We start from the raw sequence: 14119 nt of genomic DNA on the forward strand, positions 1-14119 counted from the left end.
CGAGAGGAGAGTGGAGGAGAAGGGATTGCGGCGTGGCCATCCCCCCTGGGGGGTGATTTCTCGCTTTCTGTCTCTATGTCTCTGTCTGGCGAGCGCACGCACCCTATAGCGAAAACCTCTCCAAAAAAAAAAAAAAAATCACACCCGTGGGACTAGCAGTTAGCGTAATGGCTATGTTGCTGAACCCCCATGTAGTCAACTGTGGTTTGAGTCCTGGACCTGGTAGCTTAAACTCACACTGGGTGTGTGTGCATGCATGCCCAAGATCCCAAGAGGAGAATGGAGGAAAAGGGATTGTGGCATGGCCATCCCCATTGGGGGGTGATTTCTCACTTTGTGTCTCTCTATCTCTCTGGTGAGCACATGTGTCCTATAGCAAAAACCTCTCAAAAAAAAAAATCACACCAGGTACGTGTGCATGCATACTCCGAATACCAAGAGGAGAAAGGATTGTGGCATGGTCATCCCCACTGGGGTGATTTCTCACTTTTTTCTAACTCCCTCCAGCAAGCGCATGTGCCCTATGACAAAAAAACCTTAAAAAAGATATGATCACAGAAATGAAAAATGTAACAGAAAGATAAAAAAATAAAGTTGAGAAAATCCTCCAGAAAATGGAGCAAAAAAGGCAACGAGATAGTGAATAAGAAAAAGAAACTGGAGTAGCAATCCAAGAGATCCAACATTTGAAGAACATGACCTCCAGAAAGAAAATAGAAAATGGAGGAGAAGAAATCACCAATGATATAATTAAAGAAAATTTGCCAAACCTGATGGTCGTGATGTTTCAGATGCAAAGGGTCCATTGATTTATCTCCTAGAGTAGATGGAACCAGACCCAAACCAAGGTATGGCATGCAGCATGACATTTTAGAACACTATGTGACAAGAAAAGATTCCAAGAGTTTCCAGAGAGACAAAATTAAATGATTGAAGTGAAAAAGATCATAGATGAGAACAGATCTCGACTTAAAAAGCAAAACTAAAACTAGAAGTCAGTCAAGGAATGCCTTCAAAATTCTGGCCCGTAATACTCAGGTCTTTGAGTTACCAACTCAAGGGCCTTGCTGACGTTGGAACACAGTGAGAAGTTTCGCTCCGGAGTGGTGCAGTGTGTGGTTCTATGATATCCTTTCTCAGACAGCCACTAGAAGATGTTCACCACTAAGACAAGGAGTAAACCAAGAGAGAAGACGTGGGATTGAAGGTATGGGGCAGTCAACACAGGAAAGAGCAGAGAACCCCTCAGGCTGCTCATGCAGGGAGCCCACACGGCAGCAGCTGGGCTTAGAAGGCAGCCATTCAGACTGGAGCAGGCCAGAGGCTCCAGGGGACAGTTCTTCAAGAAGATTGTTATGGTCTGAATGTTTGTATCCTCCCCAAATTCCCATGTTGTACCCTTTATCCCCAGTATGATGATGTTAAGGAGGTTGGAGGTTGGTTAGAAACCTTGCTATGATTTAACTATGCCCCTCTCCTCAAATTCAGGTGTTGAGCCATCATGATAGGATTAGGAGGGTAAAAACCTGATCCAGTTATTGAACGGAAGGCCTTAAGGAGGAGGTGGACAATGAGGTGGTTGCATCAGGGCCATCATTGAGTCTTGGTGAGTTTATAAGGAAAGGAAAAAGAGGAAGAGAGAGAGAGAAAGAGAGAACATAGACACAGTCTTTTTGTACACACCCGCCATCCTCTCTGCTCCTGTTGGCCATGTTGTCGCCATTCTGATGCCAGCCTCATGCCTTTACATTTACCAGCCAGTAGAATCATGAACAATTAAACCTCTACTTTTCCTCCCCCCTCGCTCAGAGGGTGCATGTGTGTACACGTGCATGTGTATTTGCAAGAGGGAAAGAAGGAAGCAGCTCCACGGGGTTGTGGTCATGTCACTATCCTTTCTCCTGCATTTCTCCATCCTGTCAGCATCCTGTTTTTCAAGCCTGTTTTAACCACTCAAGAAAGCGGTTGCCTCTGGGGAAAGGGCAATATCACTATTATTATTATTTGAATAAAGCCTTTTAGAATATCTTTTAACAAAATTTGTTGAAGGGTATGTGTGCTCCCTAGAGAGAGAGGGGGTAGGGGGACGAGAAAGTACCCCTCAGGGGACATGGCCACACTGCAATCCCTATGGTCCCATCTCCTCCATTCTCCTCTTAGGATTTTGAGAGACCAGCAGTTGGTGTAATGGTTATGTTGCTGGACTCCCACATAGTTGACCACAGTTCGAATCCTGGACCCGGCAGCTTGAAACTGATGCTGGGTGCATGTGTGTATGTGTCCAAAACCCCAAGAGGAGAATGGAAAGGAAAGGACTGTGGCATGGCCATTCCTCCCCGGGGATAATTTCTTGCTTTCTGTCTCTCTGTCTCTTTCTGGCAAGCGCACATGCCCTATAGCAAAAACTTCTCCAAAAGAAAACAAAACAAAACAAAACAAATTGATGCAGCAATTTCCAGGTATTGAGCCATGGCTTAATCAAATCATGCCTAAGAAAGATCCTGTCAAAATAGTCTGATGCCATGAACATGTAGAAATTCTTACAGTAAATGGAGAATTACTATTTTTTAGACAAAGAGAAAGGCCTTTTTTTGGTGGTGGTGGGGGTTGCTATAGGGCGTGTGTGCTTGCCAGACAGACAGACAGAGAGACAGAAAGCAAGAAATCACCTCCCAGGGGGGATGGCCACGCTGCAATCCCTTCTCCTCCATTCTCTTCTCCGGACCTTGGGTGTGCACACAAATGCACCCAGCATGAGTTTAAGCCACCGGGTCCGGGACTCAAACCGCAGTCTACTACATGGGAGTCCAGCAACATAGCCATTATACTAACTGCTGGTCCCAAGAATGTCTTGATTCTTTAAATCTGTGCTTTTCAGGTCCTCAATGAAGGAGACAGGCCTCTTTCCCAAGTGCTTTGTAAACTACAATACCAATGAGTTACTAAACACGCGACCATGCCCTCAGGTGTCAGGGCAGTCCTAACTTGCCACTGAGTCTTCTCCTCAATTCAGACACATATCACCATGAATGGTTTACAGACCAGTACATGTTTGGGTGTGTTATACATAACTTTGATTTTTAAAAGTAGATTTGAAAAAAGGGATGCATGACAATGCAACTTAATTGTATAAGTGAAGATGGTGAAGATGGTAAAAACCCAAACAAGGGACCAGCAGATGGTGTAATGGTTTCGTTGGTAACGGTTCCCACATAGTCGACCGTACCTTCAGTCCCAGACTTGGCAGCTTCAAACTCACACCAGGTGCGTGTGCGTGCGTGCCCAAGATCCCAAGAGCAGAATGGAGGAGAAGGGATTGTGGCATGGCCATCCCCCTTGGATGGTGATTTCTCACTTTCTCTCTCACTGTCTCTCCGGTGAGTGCACACACCCTATAGTAAAAATCTTTCTAGAAAAAAAATCAACAAAAGAAGGCTAATTTAAAAAAAGAATGGCTATTGAAAAAAAAAAAAAGGAAGGAAGGACCAGAAGGTGGCATAATAGTTATGTTGCTGGACTCCCATGTAGTTGACCGCATTGAGTCCTGGAACTGGCAGCTTAAAACTCACGCTGGGTGTGCGTGTGTGCATGCCCAAAATCTCACGAAGAAAATGGAGGAGAAGGGATTATAGTGTGGACATCCCCCTGGAGGGTGTTTTCTCACTTTCTGTCTTTCTCTCTCTCCAGCAAGTGCATGAGCCCTATAGCAAAAAAAAAATCTCTAAAAAAGCCCCTGCAAGTGTTCGTTGCTAGTGAAACTGTAAAATGGGGCAGGCCCCGTGGGGAGCGTTGCTTCAGAAAGTTAGCAGAACTCCCGTGTGACCCAGCGCTTCTGCTCCTAGGCATGTATCAGAAAGAATCAAAAGCAGGGCCTCGGCTGCACTGTGTCTGTAACCACGCTAGCCACAATAGCCCGTGGGTGGAAACGGCTCACATGTCCATCGGCCGGTGAATGAGTAAACAGAATGTGGCCTGTCCACACTGCGGAATCTTACTCAGACATAGAAAGGAATGATGTTCCGATAACATGCTGTGACCTGGATGAACCTTGAAAATGTGATGTTGGGTAGAGTGGTGGTCAAGGTGCTGGGTTCCTACAAGGCCAACCATGAGTCTCAGACCCGACAGCTTGAAAATCACAACAAATAGATAAAAAAAAATTAAATGTTTTTAAAAAAGAACATGATATTAGGCAAAATATGCGAGACACCAAAGGACAAATATTGTATGATTCCGCCTACATGAGATACTTAAAAAAGGCAAATTCATAGAACATAGAACAGTGGTCTCCAGGAACGGGGGTGGGAAGGGAAAGGGTAGTTATGGTTTATGGATACTGAGCTTCTACTTGGGGTGATGACAAAGTTTTGCATACAGTAGCGATGTTTGCATAAGATTGTGAGTATTCTTAGTGCCACTATTGTATGCTTGAACATGGCTAAAATGGCAAATTTTGTTATATATATGTGTGTGTGTGTGTGTGTATATATATATATATATATATATGTTTTTTTATTATCTAAATTTTTTAAAAATACAAGATTTCCCCCCCAGAATACTATGAAAACCATATTTCTCATTTTAGCATGCCCAAGATCCCGAGAGGAGTACGGAGGAGAAGGGAGTGCAGCGTGGCCATCCCCCCTGGGGGGTGATTTTTCTGTCTCTCTGTCTCTGTCTGTCTGGCGAGCGCACGCGCCCTAAAGCAAAAACCTCTCAAAAAAAAAAAAAAAAAAATGTTCAATGATAACAAAAGTTAGGGAAAACCCAGAGGACCTTGTGAAGAGGATTGGATGAGGGACCAGCAGTTAGCGTAATGGCTATGTCGCTGGACTCACATGTAGTCGACCACGGTTCGTGTCCTGGACCTGGTAGCTTAAAACTCATGCCGGGTGCATGTGTGTGTGTGTGCCCAAGATCCCGAGAGGAGAATGGAAGAGAAGGGATTGCGGCATGGCCATCCCCCCCTGGGGGAAGATTTCTCGCTTTCTGTCTCTATGTCTCTCTCTATCTGTCGAGTGCACACGTCCTAGAGCAAAAACTGCTCCAAAAAAAAAAAAATAAGAGGATTGGATGGTGTGGAGGTGGGCAGAATTTCAAGAGGTATGGGCAAACCCCTCATAGCTGGAGGGCTGTGGGGGCTGTGGGGGCTGGAGGGCCGGGAGGGCTGGCGGATACTGACAAGTCCCCTCTCTTCACAGACACCACCACGCGTCTCCTGCTTGGGGCCATCGCAGTGCTTCTGTTCGCCATCCTGGTGGTGATGAGCATCCTGGGTGAGCATGCATGTCAGGGCATGTACGCAGCGCAGCTCACACGCACCATGGCGGCAGCGCGTGTGGTGAGGCGAGGAGGGTCCAGACGTACTAGGAATTCTGTGTGGAACAAAGTAAATGGAAACCATGGCGTTGGCTGTTGATGAGATTTTAACCTAAAACGACGTGCTCACACCTGGCCTGTACACCCCTTTATGAAGCCACGTCGGGGAAGAGGAGCTGTTACTTGGGTACTGCTTCATAAATGCTGTGAGAACTCGGAACACACTCGGGGTGGGTTAGGAAGGCAGAGCCTCCTGGGGAGACAGTTTGGGGATAAGGGCCTTTCGAGATCACATCCGGGACAGCCCGTGGCGTGGTGGTTATGGCAGCTGGATCCCACATGGCCCATCATGTGGTTTGAGCCCTGAACCTGGCGTCTTAGGAAATACACCAGGTGCCTGTGTGCACATGCCCAAAATCCCAACTGGAGGGAGACATGAAGGGAAGGGACTGTGGTGTACCCCAGAGTTCTCCCTGACTTTCTCTCACTCTCCGGTGGGCACGTGTCCTTTTTTCTTTTGAGAGGTTTTAGCTATAGGGCGTGTGTGCTCACCAAAGAGACAGAGAGAGACAGAGAGACAGTAAGTGAGAAATCACCCCCTGGGGGGATGGTCATGCCGCAATCCCTTCCCCTCCATTCTCCCCTTGGGATCTTGGGCACGCACACGCATATACCTGGCATGAGTTTAAGCCACTGGGTCCAGGACTTGAACCACAGTCGGCCACATGGGAGTTCAATGACATAGCCATTATGCTAACTGCTGGTCCCAAGAGCACATGTCCTTTAACAAAATTAAACAAACAAACAAACAAAAGACATGGCTTAATTCCTTATAGCAAGGAGGCCCTTTGAAAATCTGACGGACACTCTAGGTTTCCCTGCCCGTGTCGCTTGTGTTTCTGTTCATGCAAGCGGTCTGAGCCCAGCAGCCCATGACAGCTAGAGCGCATCTAGTGGCCCCACTGCTCTGGTTGAGCCACACCTAATGTGCCCTGGTCTGTCGTGGTGTGGCATGCCAGTGGTAAGGCAGGGACAGTGAGCAGATGGGATGACAGGTAGCCTCTGTAAGGAGTCGTAGAAGAGGTGGCACCTGTTTAAGCCTGGAGGACAGGAGGCTAGTGTCCCTCAAGTAGGAGGTAGGAGATAGGACAGGTTTGCTGGGGATCAGTCCAGAGGGCACATCCTAAAGCAGTAGGCCCAGGTCAAAGGAGGGCAGCTTGGGACTCAGTATTTAAAAGGAACTTTGCAGACCAGCTGCTGGTGTCGTGGTTAAGGCTCTGGATCCCACATGGCTAACCGTGTGGTTGAAGTCTTGGATTTGACTTCTTGCAAAACACATGTGGTATGTGTGCGTGTGTGCCCCACATCCTGAAAGGAGGGAGATGGAGAAGGGATTGCAGAGTGACCATCTCCCACGGAGGGTGATTTTTCCTTTCCCTTTCTCTCTGTCTGTCTCTGACAAGTGCACATGCCCTCCAGCAAATTAAAAATAGATAAATGGGACCAACAGATGGTGTAATGATTGTGTCACTGGACTCCCACATGGCTGACTGCAGTTCTAGTCCTGGACCAGCTTGAAACTCAAACCAGGCACGTGTGTGCATGTCCAAGACCCCGAGAGGAGACTGGAGGAGAAGGGATTGCGATGTGGCCATCCCCTCTGGGGGGTGATTTCCTGCTTTCTCTCTCTCTCTCTCTGTCTCTGTCTCTCTGGCGAGCACACATACACAACAGCAAAAATCTCTCTAAAATAAATAAAAATAACTTTTCTGGGGCCAGGCAGTGGCACAGCAGTAACACAACTGGGCCCACGTGGGAAAGGCCCTGGGCATACTTCCAGAACCTCCTTAGCATGTTGGTGCACACATGTACGCCCATGTCCAGGCCGGCTGGCGCTGTAAGTGGACAGCGGTGTGAGGATCCTGGTAGGGATTCTCCCCCTCCCACTTACATGGAAGAAATAAATAAACTTAAAAAAATAAATAAAAAGAACTTTCCAAGGGACCAGCAGATGTCATAATGGTTACATTGCTGGACTCCCACATGGTTGACTGTGGTTCAAGTTCTGGACGCAGAGGCTTCAAACTCATGTTGGGTGCATGTGCGTGTGTGCCCAGAATCCCGAGAGACTGGAAGAGAAGGGATTGCGGCATGGCCATCTCCCCGTGGTGTGATTTCTCACTTTCTGTCTCTCCAGCGAGCACATGTGCCCTATAGCAAAAATCTCTCCAAGAGAAAAGGACTTCCCAGCAGTTCAGTAGCAGACCAGGCTGCCGTGTCAGCCCCCGCGTCCGTTCCCAGCTTGGCTGCAGGGAGGATAACTGACCCTCAGGGCCCTTCCGCATCTGAGTTTCTGGTGTTCCATGACTCAGAGAGTTGGCAAAGAGCTCTTCACCGAGGGGTACTGGCGTCTTGCACCCCCTTTCTCATTCATTTAGTCACCCACCTTTTTACCTCCAGGCTCTGGGAGAGGACAGCCACATCAGCAGTGTCCTGAAGGCACCAAGGTCGAGGCAGCAGTGGGGAGTGGAGTGGGATTCTGGGGAAGGGCCGTAAGGGGTGGCTGGGAGCACTGGCGGATGCAGAGACCCCTCCCTTCTCTGCAGCTTCCAAGGGCTGTATCAAGTGCGAAGCCCCCTGCCCGGAAGACTGGCTGCTCTACGGGAGGAAATGCTACTTCTTTTCTGAGGAGCCGAGAGACTGGAACACAGGGAGGCAGTACTGCCACACCCATGAGGCCGCGCTGGCAGTGATTCAGAGCCAGAAGGAGCTGGTGAGTACGGGATGGGGTGGTGGGATGGGGGCCCTCAGTGCCCCTCCTCCACTCTATGGGGTGAGTGCTGTCCCCTCTGACCTTCTGCAGAGCCTCCGGCCTCTGCACAGCGTGGGGCGTGGGGTTGGACCCTGGAGGCCAGGGCAGGTCCCCCAGTCAGTCTGGCTTCCACTTCTTTTGTCAAGACCACTTGCCCAGCCCAGGGCTGCCTGGCCGAGCTGCTCCGTGTTGTAGGGATTCCAAATTATTGACGCACTTGGGACTTGTAGAAACACATTGACGTTTTCTACCGACCCAAATCAGGACGTGATCTGTCCTTTGACACCTCGGACAGTTTTACCAATAGAAATGAGAAGGCAACCTGAGGAAGGCGTCTATTGGCCATCGTGGGTTTTGAGGTGGACAGTGAGCGGGTAATCCAGAAATCACTTCTGCGTGTCTGACACACAGCGATGCTCCCTCCTGCAGAGACAGTCCCAGAAGCAGGCAGGTAGCAGGACAGCCACCCTGACACTGAGACTTGTCCCAGATAATTGCCTGGTGGGTCAGGAACCCTGGTGATCTGGGAGGACAAGCCTGTGCCAGTGTTGCCCCAGGGCCAGGGTCCCTTTCAGGCTGGCGCGGCTGGGAGATCCGAGATGCTCTGAGCAAGCAGTGACTGCAGCGGGCTCTGAACCCTGATCACCTCCCAGAGCCTGCACTTCCCGGGAGCCAGTATCTTCCAAACCGAGGTTAGTCGTGGCACGTGTAAGCTGTCAGGAGACGACAGACGGTGAGCTTTCCTCTTTCCTTGGTGCAGGAATTTATGTTCAAGTTCACGCGGAGGGAGCCCTGGATCGGACTGCGCAGAGTTGGGGACGAGTTTCACTGGGTCAATGGGGACCCCTTCGACCCTGACACGTGAGCTAAGGCTTCATCTTCTGGCTCCTGAGCTTAGACCGGGGAAGGCAGAAGCACCGCTGCCGCCTGCTCAGCCCCGACACAGCTCCCGAGAGGGCAACACTTGGTTTCGTGCTAGCTATAGATTAGTCTCTGATCCAGTGGTGTGTGACAGGGACCCATTTGTGAGAGTGACTTTTCTCTCTGCCATGCAAGTCCATCCGGGCGGCCCGCTCTGCGAGGCTGTCGGGGCTCTAGCTGGAACTCCTGAGTCTGTGCAGTGTGGCTCTCTCGTCCCATTGGCCAGAAGCGGGAGGGAGGAAGGGGAGGGCGTGCCCTGGAGGGTCCTGCTGCACTGGCTGGGACTTAGTCCCATGACCACACCTGCTCCAAGGGAGGATGGGAGATGTAGCCTTTGCTCTGGGCAACCACGTCCACTGATGCCCTGTCACTGGAAGGAAGGGGCCTGAATGCCCACGAGTGTTCTTCGCTACATTGCTTCAGAAGAAGCACTTTTAAAAATGATTTTTAAATTTTTTAATTGATTTAGCAGGTGTGATGCATGAGAGAGAGAGAAGCAAGCACCTTCGAGTGGGCCCGGTGCCGCAGTCTCCCTCCAGCCCTCCAGCCCCTTAGGATCCGGATGCCCATGAGCGCCTGCTGTGTTTTCAGGTCGATCTGGGGATCTGAACCTGCGGTCGGCCGTTTGGCTTCCAGCCTTGAGGGGCACCTATGTTACTGCCATGCCAAAAAGCACTTTTTAAAAAAGTTTACTGGGTTGTTGGAAACATCATAATGTAGTTTTCTATGCAAAAATGCATCACAGCCTTTCTGATGACCCCCTATTTCTTCTGAGAGAGAAAGATAGCACCCCCAAGGGTCTTGATGCCACAGCTCACTCCCAGCCTCAGTCAGTCACGGAGCTGGGCACACGCATGCATGCCCGGCATACTCGGAGAGGTCCCCGGATGTGAACTGGCGACCTCCTGCATGGTCTGGCTCACAGCATCACATTTTAATGCTGCACCACCTCCCGGCCCCCAGATAGCACCTCTTATGGCGGGGCCCTGCTGAGGTGTGGGCGGAGGGCAGGAGTGGGTGGTTGTGGTGGGGGTGGTCTCTTATGTAGGGAGGGGCATATGGGGAAAGGAGGACCTCAGCTTCTCTAGTTCAGTCCCCAGGCACCAGCCAGGAGGGGCACAGCTGCTAACCCGATGATGGTGACACATGAGTGTCCCCAAGGCAGGAGCTGAAGTGAAGGGCACCCATCTTTGCTGGTTTAGGGCTCCCTCAGTCCCTGGCAGCTTCTGTGGGGTCACTGACAGCGAGCACTTTGTCTGTTCTCCTCACCCTTCTGGAAGCTTCCTGCTCTCAGAGGCCTGGAGGCGAGGTGCCTGCAGTGCTGACCACCTGGCAACCAACAGGCCTTTGGCCACCTTTCTCTGACACCAAGGGCATCCTGCCTCCCACACTGCCTTCCAGGTTCTCCCAAGCCATCTCCTGAGAGCACAGCTCCCTGGGTCGAGGTCAGGGTGAACAAATGAGATGAAGAAGAAACCTCTGCCACTGGGAAAGGGTGACTTTAGGAGGGGAACCCTGAAACACATACACGATTTCAGAGTTTCTGGGCAGCACAGCCTGGCTGGGCTGCTGGGGTTACTTGGGCTGCCCTTACCTGTGAGGGTGATTCGGTTCAGCCTATCTCTGTCTGTAGAACACCGTGCCCACCCATGGGAAGCAGGGTGAGGGGACGCAGCCCTCTGCCCAGGAGTTAGGGACAGGGCAGGAGGACAGACAGACCCCGGCTCCCAGAAACAGGCAGGGTGTTGGGGAGTGTGGGCAGAGATGGTCCTAAACGGGGTGCCTCCCAGCATGGGAACCCGTGAGCTCACCCAGAAGGATGGGATGTGTAGGGTGTGTCCGGGAACTGTCCCTGGGCTGTACCAGGGGTGGCTGGAGCCAGGGTACATGGAGGAGGGATGTGGAAGGAAGGCCGAGCCAGAGGGGTCTGTCGGGCTGTGAGTACTGGGTCCTAAGGCCGTCTCTCCCCTCCTGGCTGCAGATTCGCCATCGCGGGCCTGGGGGAGTGTGTGTTTGTGGAGCCCACCCGACTGGTGTCGACGGAGTGTCTGATGACCCGGCCCTGGGTGTGCAGCAAGATGGCCTACACCACCTGAGCGGTCGGCCCGGGAGGCCCTGCGCCCAGGCCAAGGGAGCTGCCTGCCGGGGACCTGCTTCCAGCTGGGGCCGCTGCCTTCCTCAGCCAAGCCATGGGGGCGGCCTCTGTGGGTCTCTCTCCCAGGTCCCTGAGCTCTGAGCCCCTGTTTCCTGGTGTCCTCTGTCCCCAGGCAGGTCCTGTGGCTCGGCAGTGAAATTCCATGTGCTAAATAGCATAGGCACCTACCCCCGTGCACACACACACACAAGCACACGTGCACACATGCACACGTGCACACACTCACACATGCACACGCGCAGACCCTTCATGCTCAGAGTCCATCCTTGGTCACCCACAAACCCTTCCTGGCCCCTGGAACTTCTGTCCTCACTGCGGTCCTGGTGCTCTTGGGAAGGATGGGGTGACAGGGACCCGTTCGTCCCGAGGCCTACCCTTCCCCAGGGGCGTCTCTCCTGGCTGCTGGGAGGCAGGTGAGGAGTCTTGCCCTTGCCTTGGCCCACCAGCCCAGGCCCCAGAGGCCCCCTGACCCCCTTTGCTGTGCCTGGGGCGCTCGGGCAGGCCCCTGCTGTGCCCGTGGTGCTGGTGTATTGGTCACTAACAGAATAAAGAGATGACCGGCATTCGAGAAGCCTGCTGCCATTTGTTCCAGGGTCCCAGTTCGGGGAGGGGCAGAGAGGGCCCCGTCTCTGGGTGCCAGCCTGGGGGGACGGCCACAGAGATGTGCTTGTTCCACGTGGCAGGTGGGGAGGTGCGGGAACTGAGGGCAGAGGCCGCAGTTTTCCCATGTTGCCAGAAGGCATCGGGAAGGCTCACCCTCCGTCAGGTCTTGTTTCTCAGGAAATTACCCAAAGCTTGCTGCCTGAGGCTGGCAGATTGGCCCTCCTGTGGATTTGCCCTGGGACGCACGCGTCTCAGTGCGAAGCAGGTACCCCGACCCGGGTCACCAGTGTTTTCAGATTTTTCCCACCTGCTTTCGACCGAGTAGTGAAATACCAGTTAGACCACACACAGGCACTTTGGCTTCAGAGATGGCAGATGACAGACGGCGGAAGCCCTTGCAAAGCCCACACACGCTGGTGGCTGAGTCCAGCTGGGTTGCCTTAATCTTGGCGCCCATGCTGTGCGCTCAGTAGCCAGAGGTGGCAGCACTGAGGAGTCCGGGAGACTGCCGGGACAGAGGGGGCCTCGAAGGGAAAGGACATCGGCCCTCCGCAGCCGAGCCGGTTCTTTCCCTGGGCGCTGGGTCGTCATCCTACTTTCCCTAGTCGCCTGGAGAGTAAGAACGACTTCAAGACCCAGCTCCAGCCTCCCTGAGATGCCTTCTGGGACAGTGGCAGCCTTGGGCGAGCCCTGAGCGAGCATCCCTGGTGCCTCCAGCACTTAAATGGAACTTTTCTTTAACAAAAGAATTATTTGTTTATTTAATTCCGTTTGTTATTATTATTATTTTAATTTGACCAGAGAGAAACATATATATATATATATAATTTTTTTTTTTTTAACCACAGGGTACATGCACTTGTCAGAGAGAGAGGGGGAAAGAAAGAGAGAAAGGGAAACTAAGAAATCATCCCCCCCCTACTCTGGGGAAATGGCCATGCCACAATCCCTTCTTCATTCTCTTCTCAGGATTTTGGGCATGCACACACATGTACCTGGTCTGTTTTTACCAAGCTGCCAGGTCTGGGACTCAAACCATGCACTTAGCCATGTGGAATCCAGTTACCACAAATACCATGCCACCTGGCTGGCCTGAGTTGGAGCCTTTTATGAGACACTGGGTCTGTGTGGCCTTGTTGTCTTGTGACTAGTCTCTTCACATCACCTGATGGTAAGCCCCGAGATAGCGAAGGCTGAGTTGTTGGTCTCTAGTGGTGCCCACTTTTGTCGCATATGACGGTAAAATTGCCCACAAGGGCCATCTTCCAGCCGTCCTCCATGTGGGTGGGGCAGCAGCTGGCCATTGTCAGAAGGCTTGTCTTCTGACTCTGGCGGGCATGGCACACGGTCAGGTCACAGCCTAACAAACTCGTTTCGTGGATGTGAAGGGTGCTCACCTGCATTCCCAAACACACACCTCCCGGTGGGCTGAGGCTGGGGTGGCCAGAAGTCCAGGGGTGATTGGGGGGACGCTGCCTCGGCCTCCAGAGTCCTCTGCATCAGCCACATGCCAGCGATGAGGAGGCAGCTAGGAGAGGAAACCAGGCCCAGGGACTGCTGTCATCAGTGACAGGTCCTGAGGCCACGGGATGACCGAGCTTGGATGACATCACACATTGTTCGGTGAGAGACCACCCGGTTTCAGAAGTGCTTGCTGTCTGCTGTGTGTTTGCACCAGGAGGGGGCGGGCACCACCTGCTTCCTCCTCTGGTCCGTGGCCTGCTCAAGAACTACATATGAGGGGAACCAGCAGTTAGTGTAATGGCTATGTCGCTGGACTCCCACGTAGTCAACCGCGGTTCGCGTCCCGGACCCGGTGGCTTAAAACTCACGCCGGGTGCGTGTGTGTGCGTGCCCAAGATCCCGAGAGGGGAATAGAGGAGAAGGGATTGCGGCGTGACCATCCCCCCTGGGGGGTGATTTCTCGCTTTCTGTCTCTATGTCTCTCTCTGTCTGTCTGGAGAGCGCACGCACCCTATAGCAAAAATCTCTCCAAAAAAAAAAAAAAAAAAGAACTACATATGAGGATGGGATGCAAATTGGGGACACTGAGAAAGCCCCCGCTAAGTCCATTGGAGACCCTGCCTCTCTGCCAAGGTGACCTGGAGTGTCACACACCAGCCTAAGCTCCCCAGACCTGCTTGAATCTGGGTGTGGTTCTGCCACGATCGGGGGTGTAACTCAGGCCTCATGGGGCCTCTCAGACCTCAGGCTTTATCTCTCTACAAGGAGAGATGAAGGAGTAAGGCCTGCCTGCTGGCCTCGCAGGGGGTTGATAGTTATAGACGGTCATATTCTAGGGGTTAGAA

At 52.1% G+C, this 14119-nt stretch overlaps 1 protein-coding gene across 1 annotated transcript in view; it reads left to right on the forward strand.

Annotated features, from left to right (window-relative positions):
- CLEC2L (C-type lectin domain family 2 member L) overlaps positions 1-11359 on the forward strand; it is a gene marked incomplete at its 5' end in the record, with an annotated part of 20254 nt that extends 8895 nt beyond the window's left edge. The window contains 4 exons of the mRNA XM_006145094.1: positions 5202-5276; positions 7926-8092; positions 8892-8992; positions 11034-11359. Coding sequence (XP_006145156.1) covers positions 5202-5276; positions 7926-8092; positions 8892-8992; positions 11034-11148 — 458 coding nt within the window. The remainder of the gene's footprint in view (positions 1-5201; positions 5277-7925; positions 8093-8891; positions 8993-11033) is intronic.
- Between the last annotated feature and the right edge of the window lie 2760 nt (positions 11360-14119).

This window comes from Tupaia chinensis, unplaced genomic scaffold (genome assembly GCF_000334495.1).
Source record: "Tupaia chinensis unplaced genomic scaffold, TupChi_1.0 Scaffold000140_1, whole genome shotgun sequence".
In the NCBI taxonomy this organism is placed as follows: domain Eukaryota; kingdom Metazoa; phylum Chordata; class Mammalia; order Scandentia; family Tupaiidae; genus Tupaia; species Tupaia belangeri.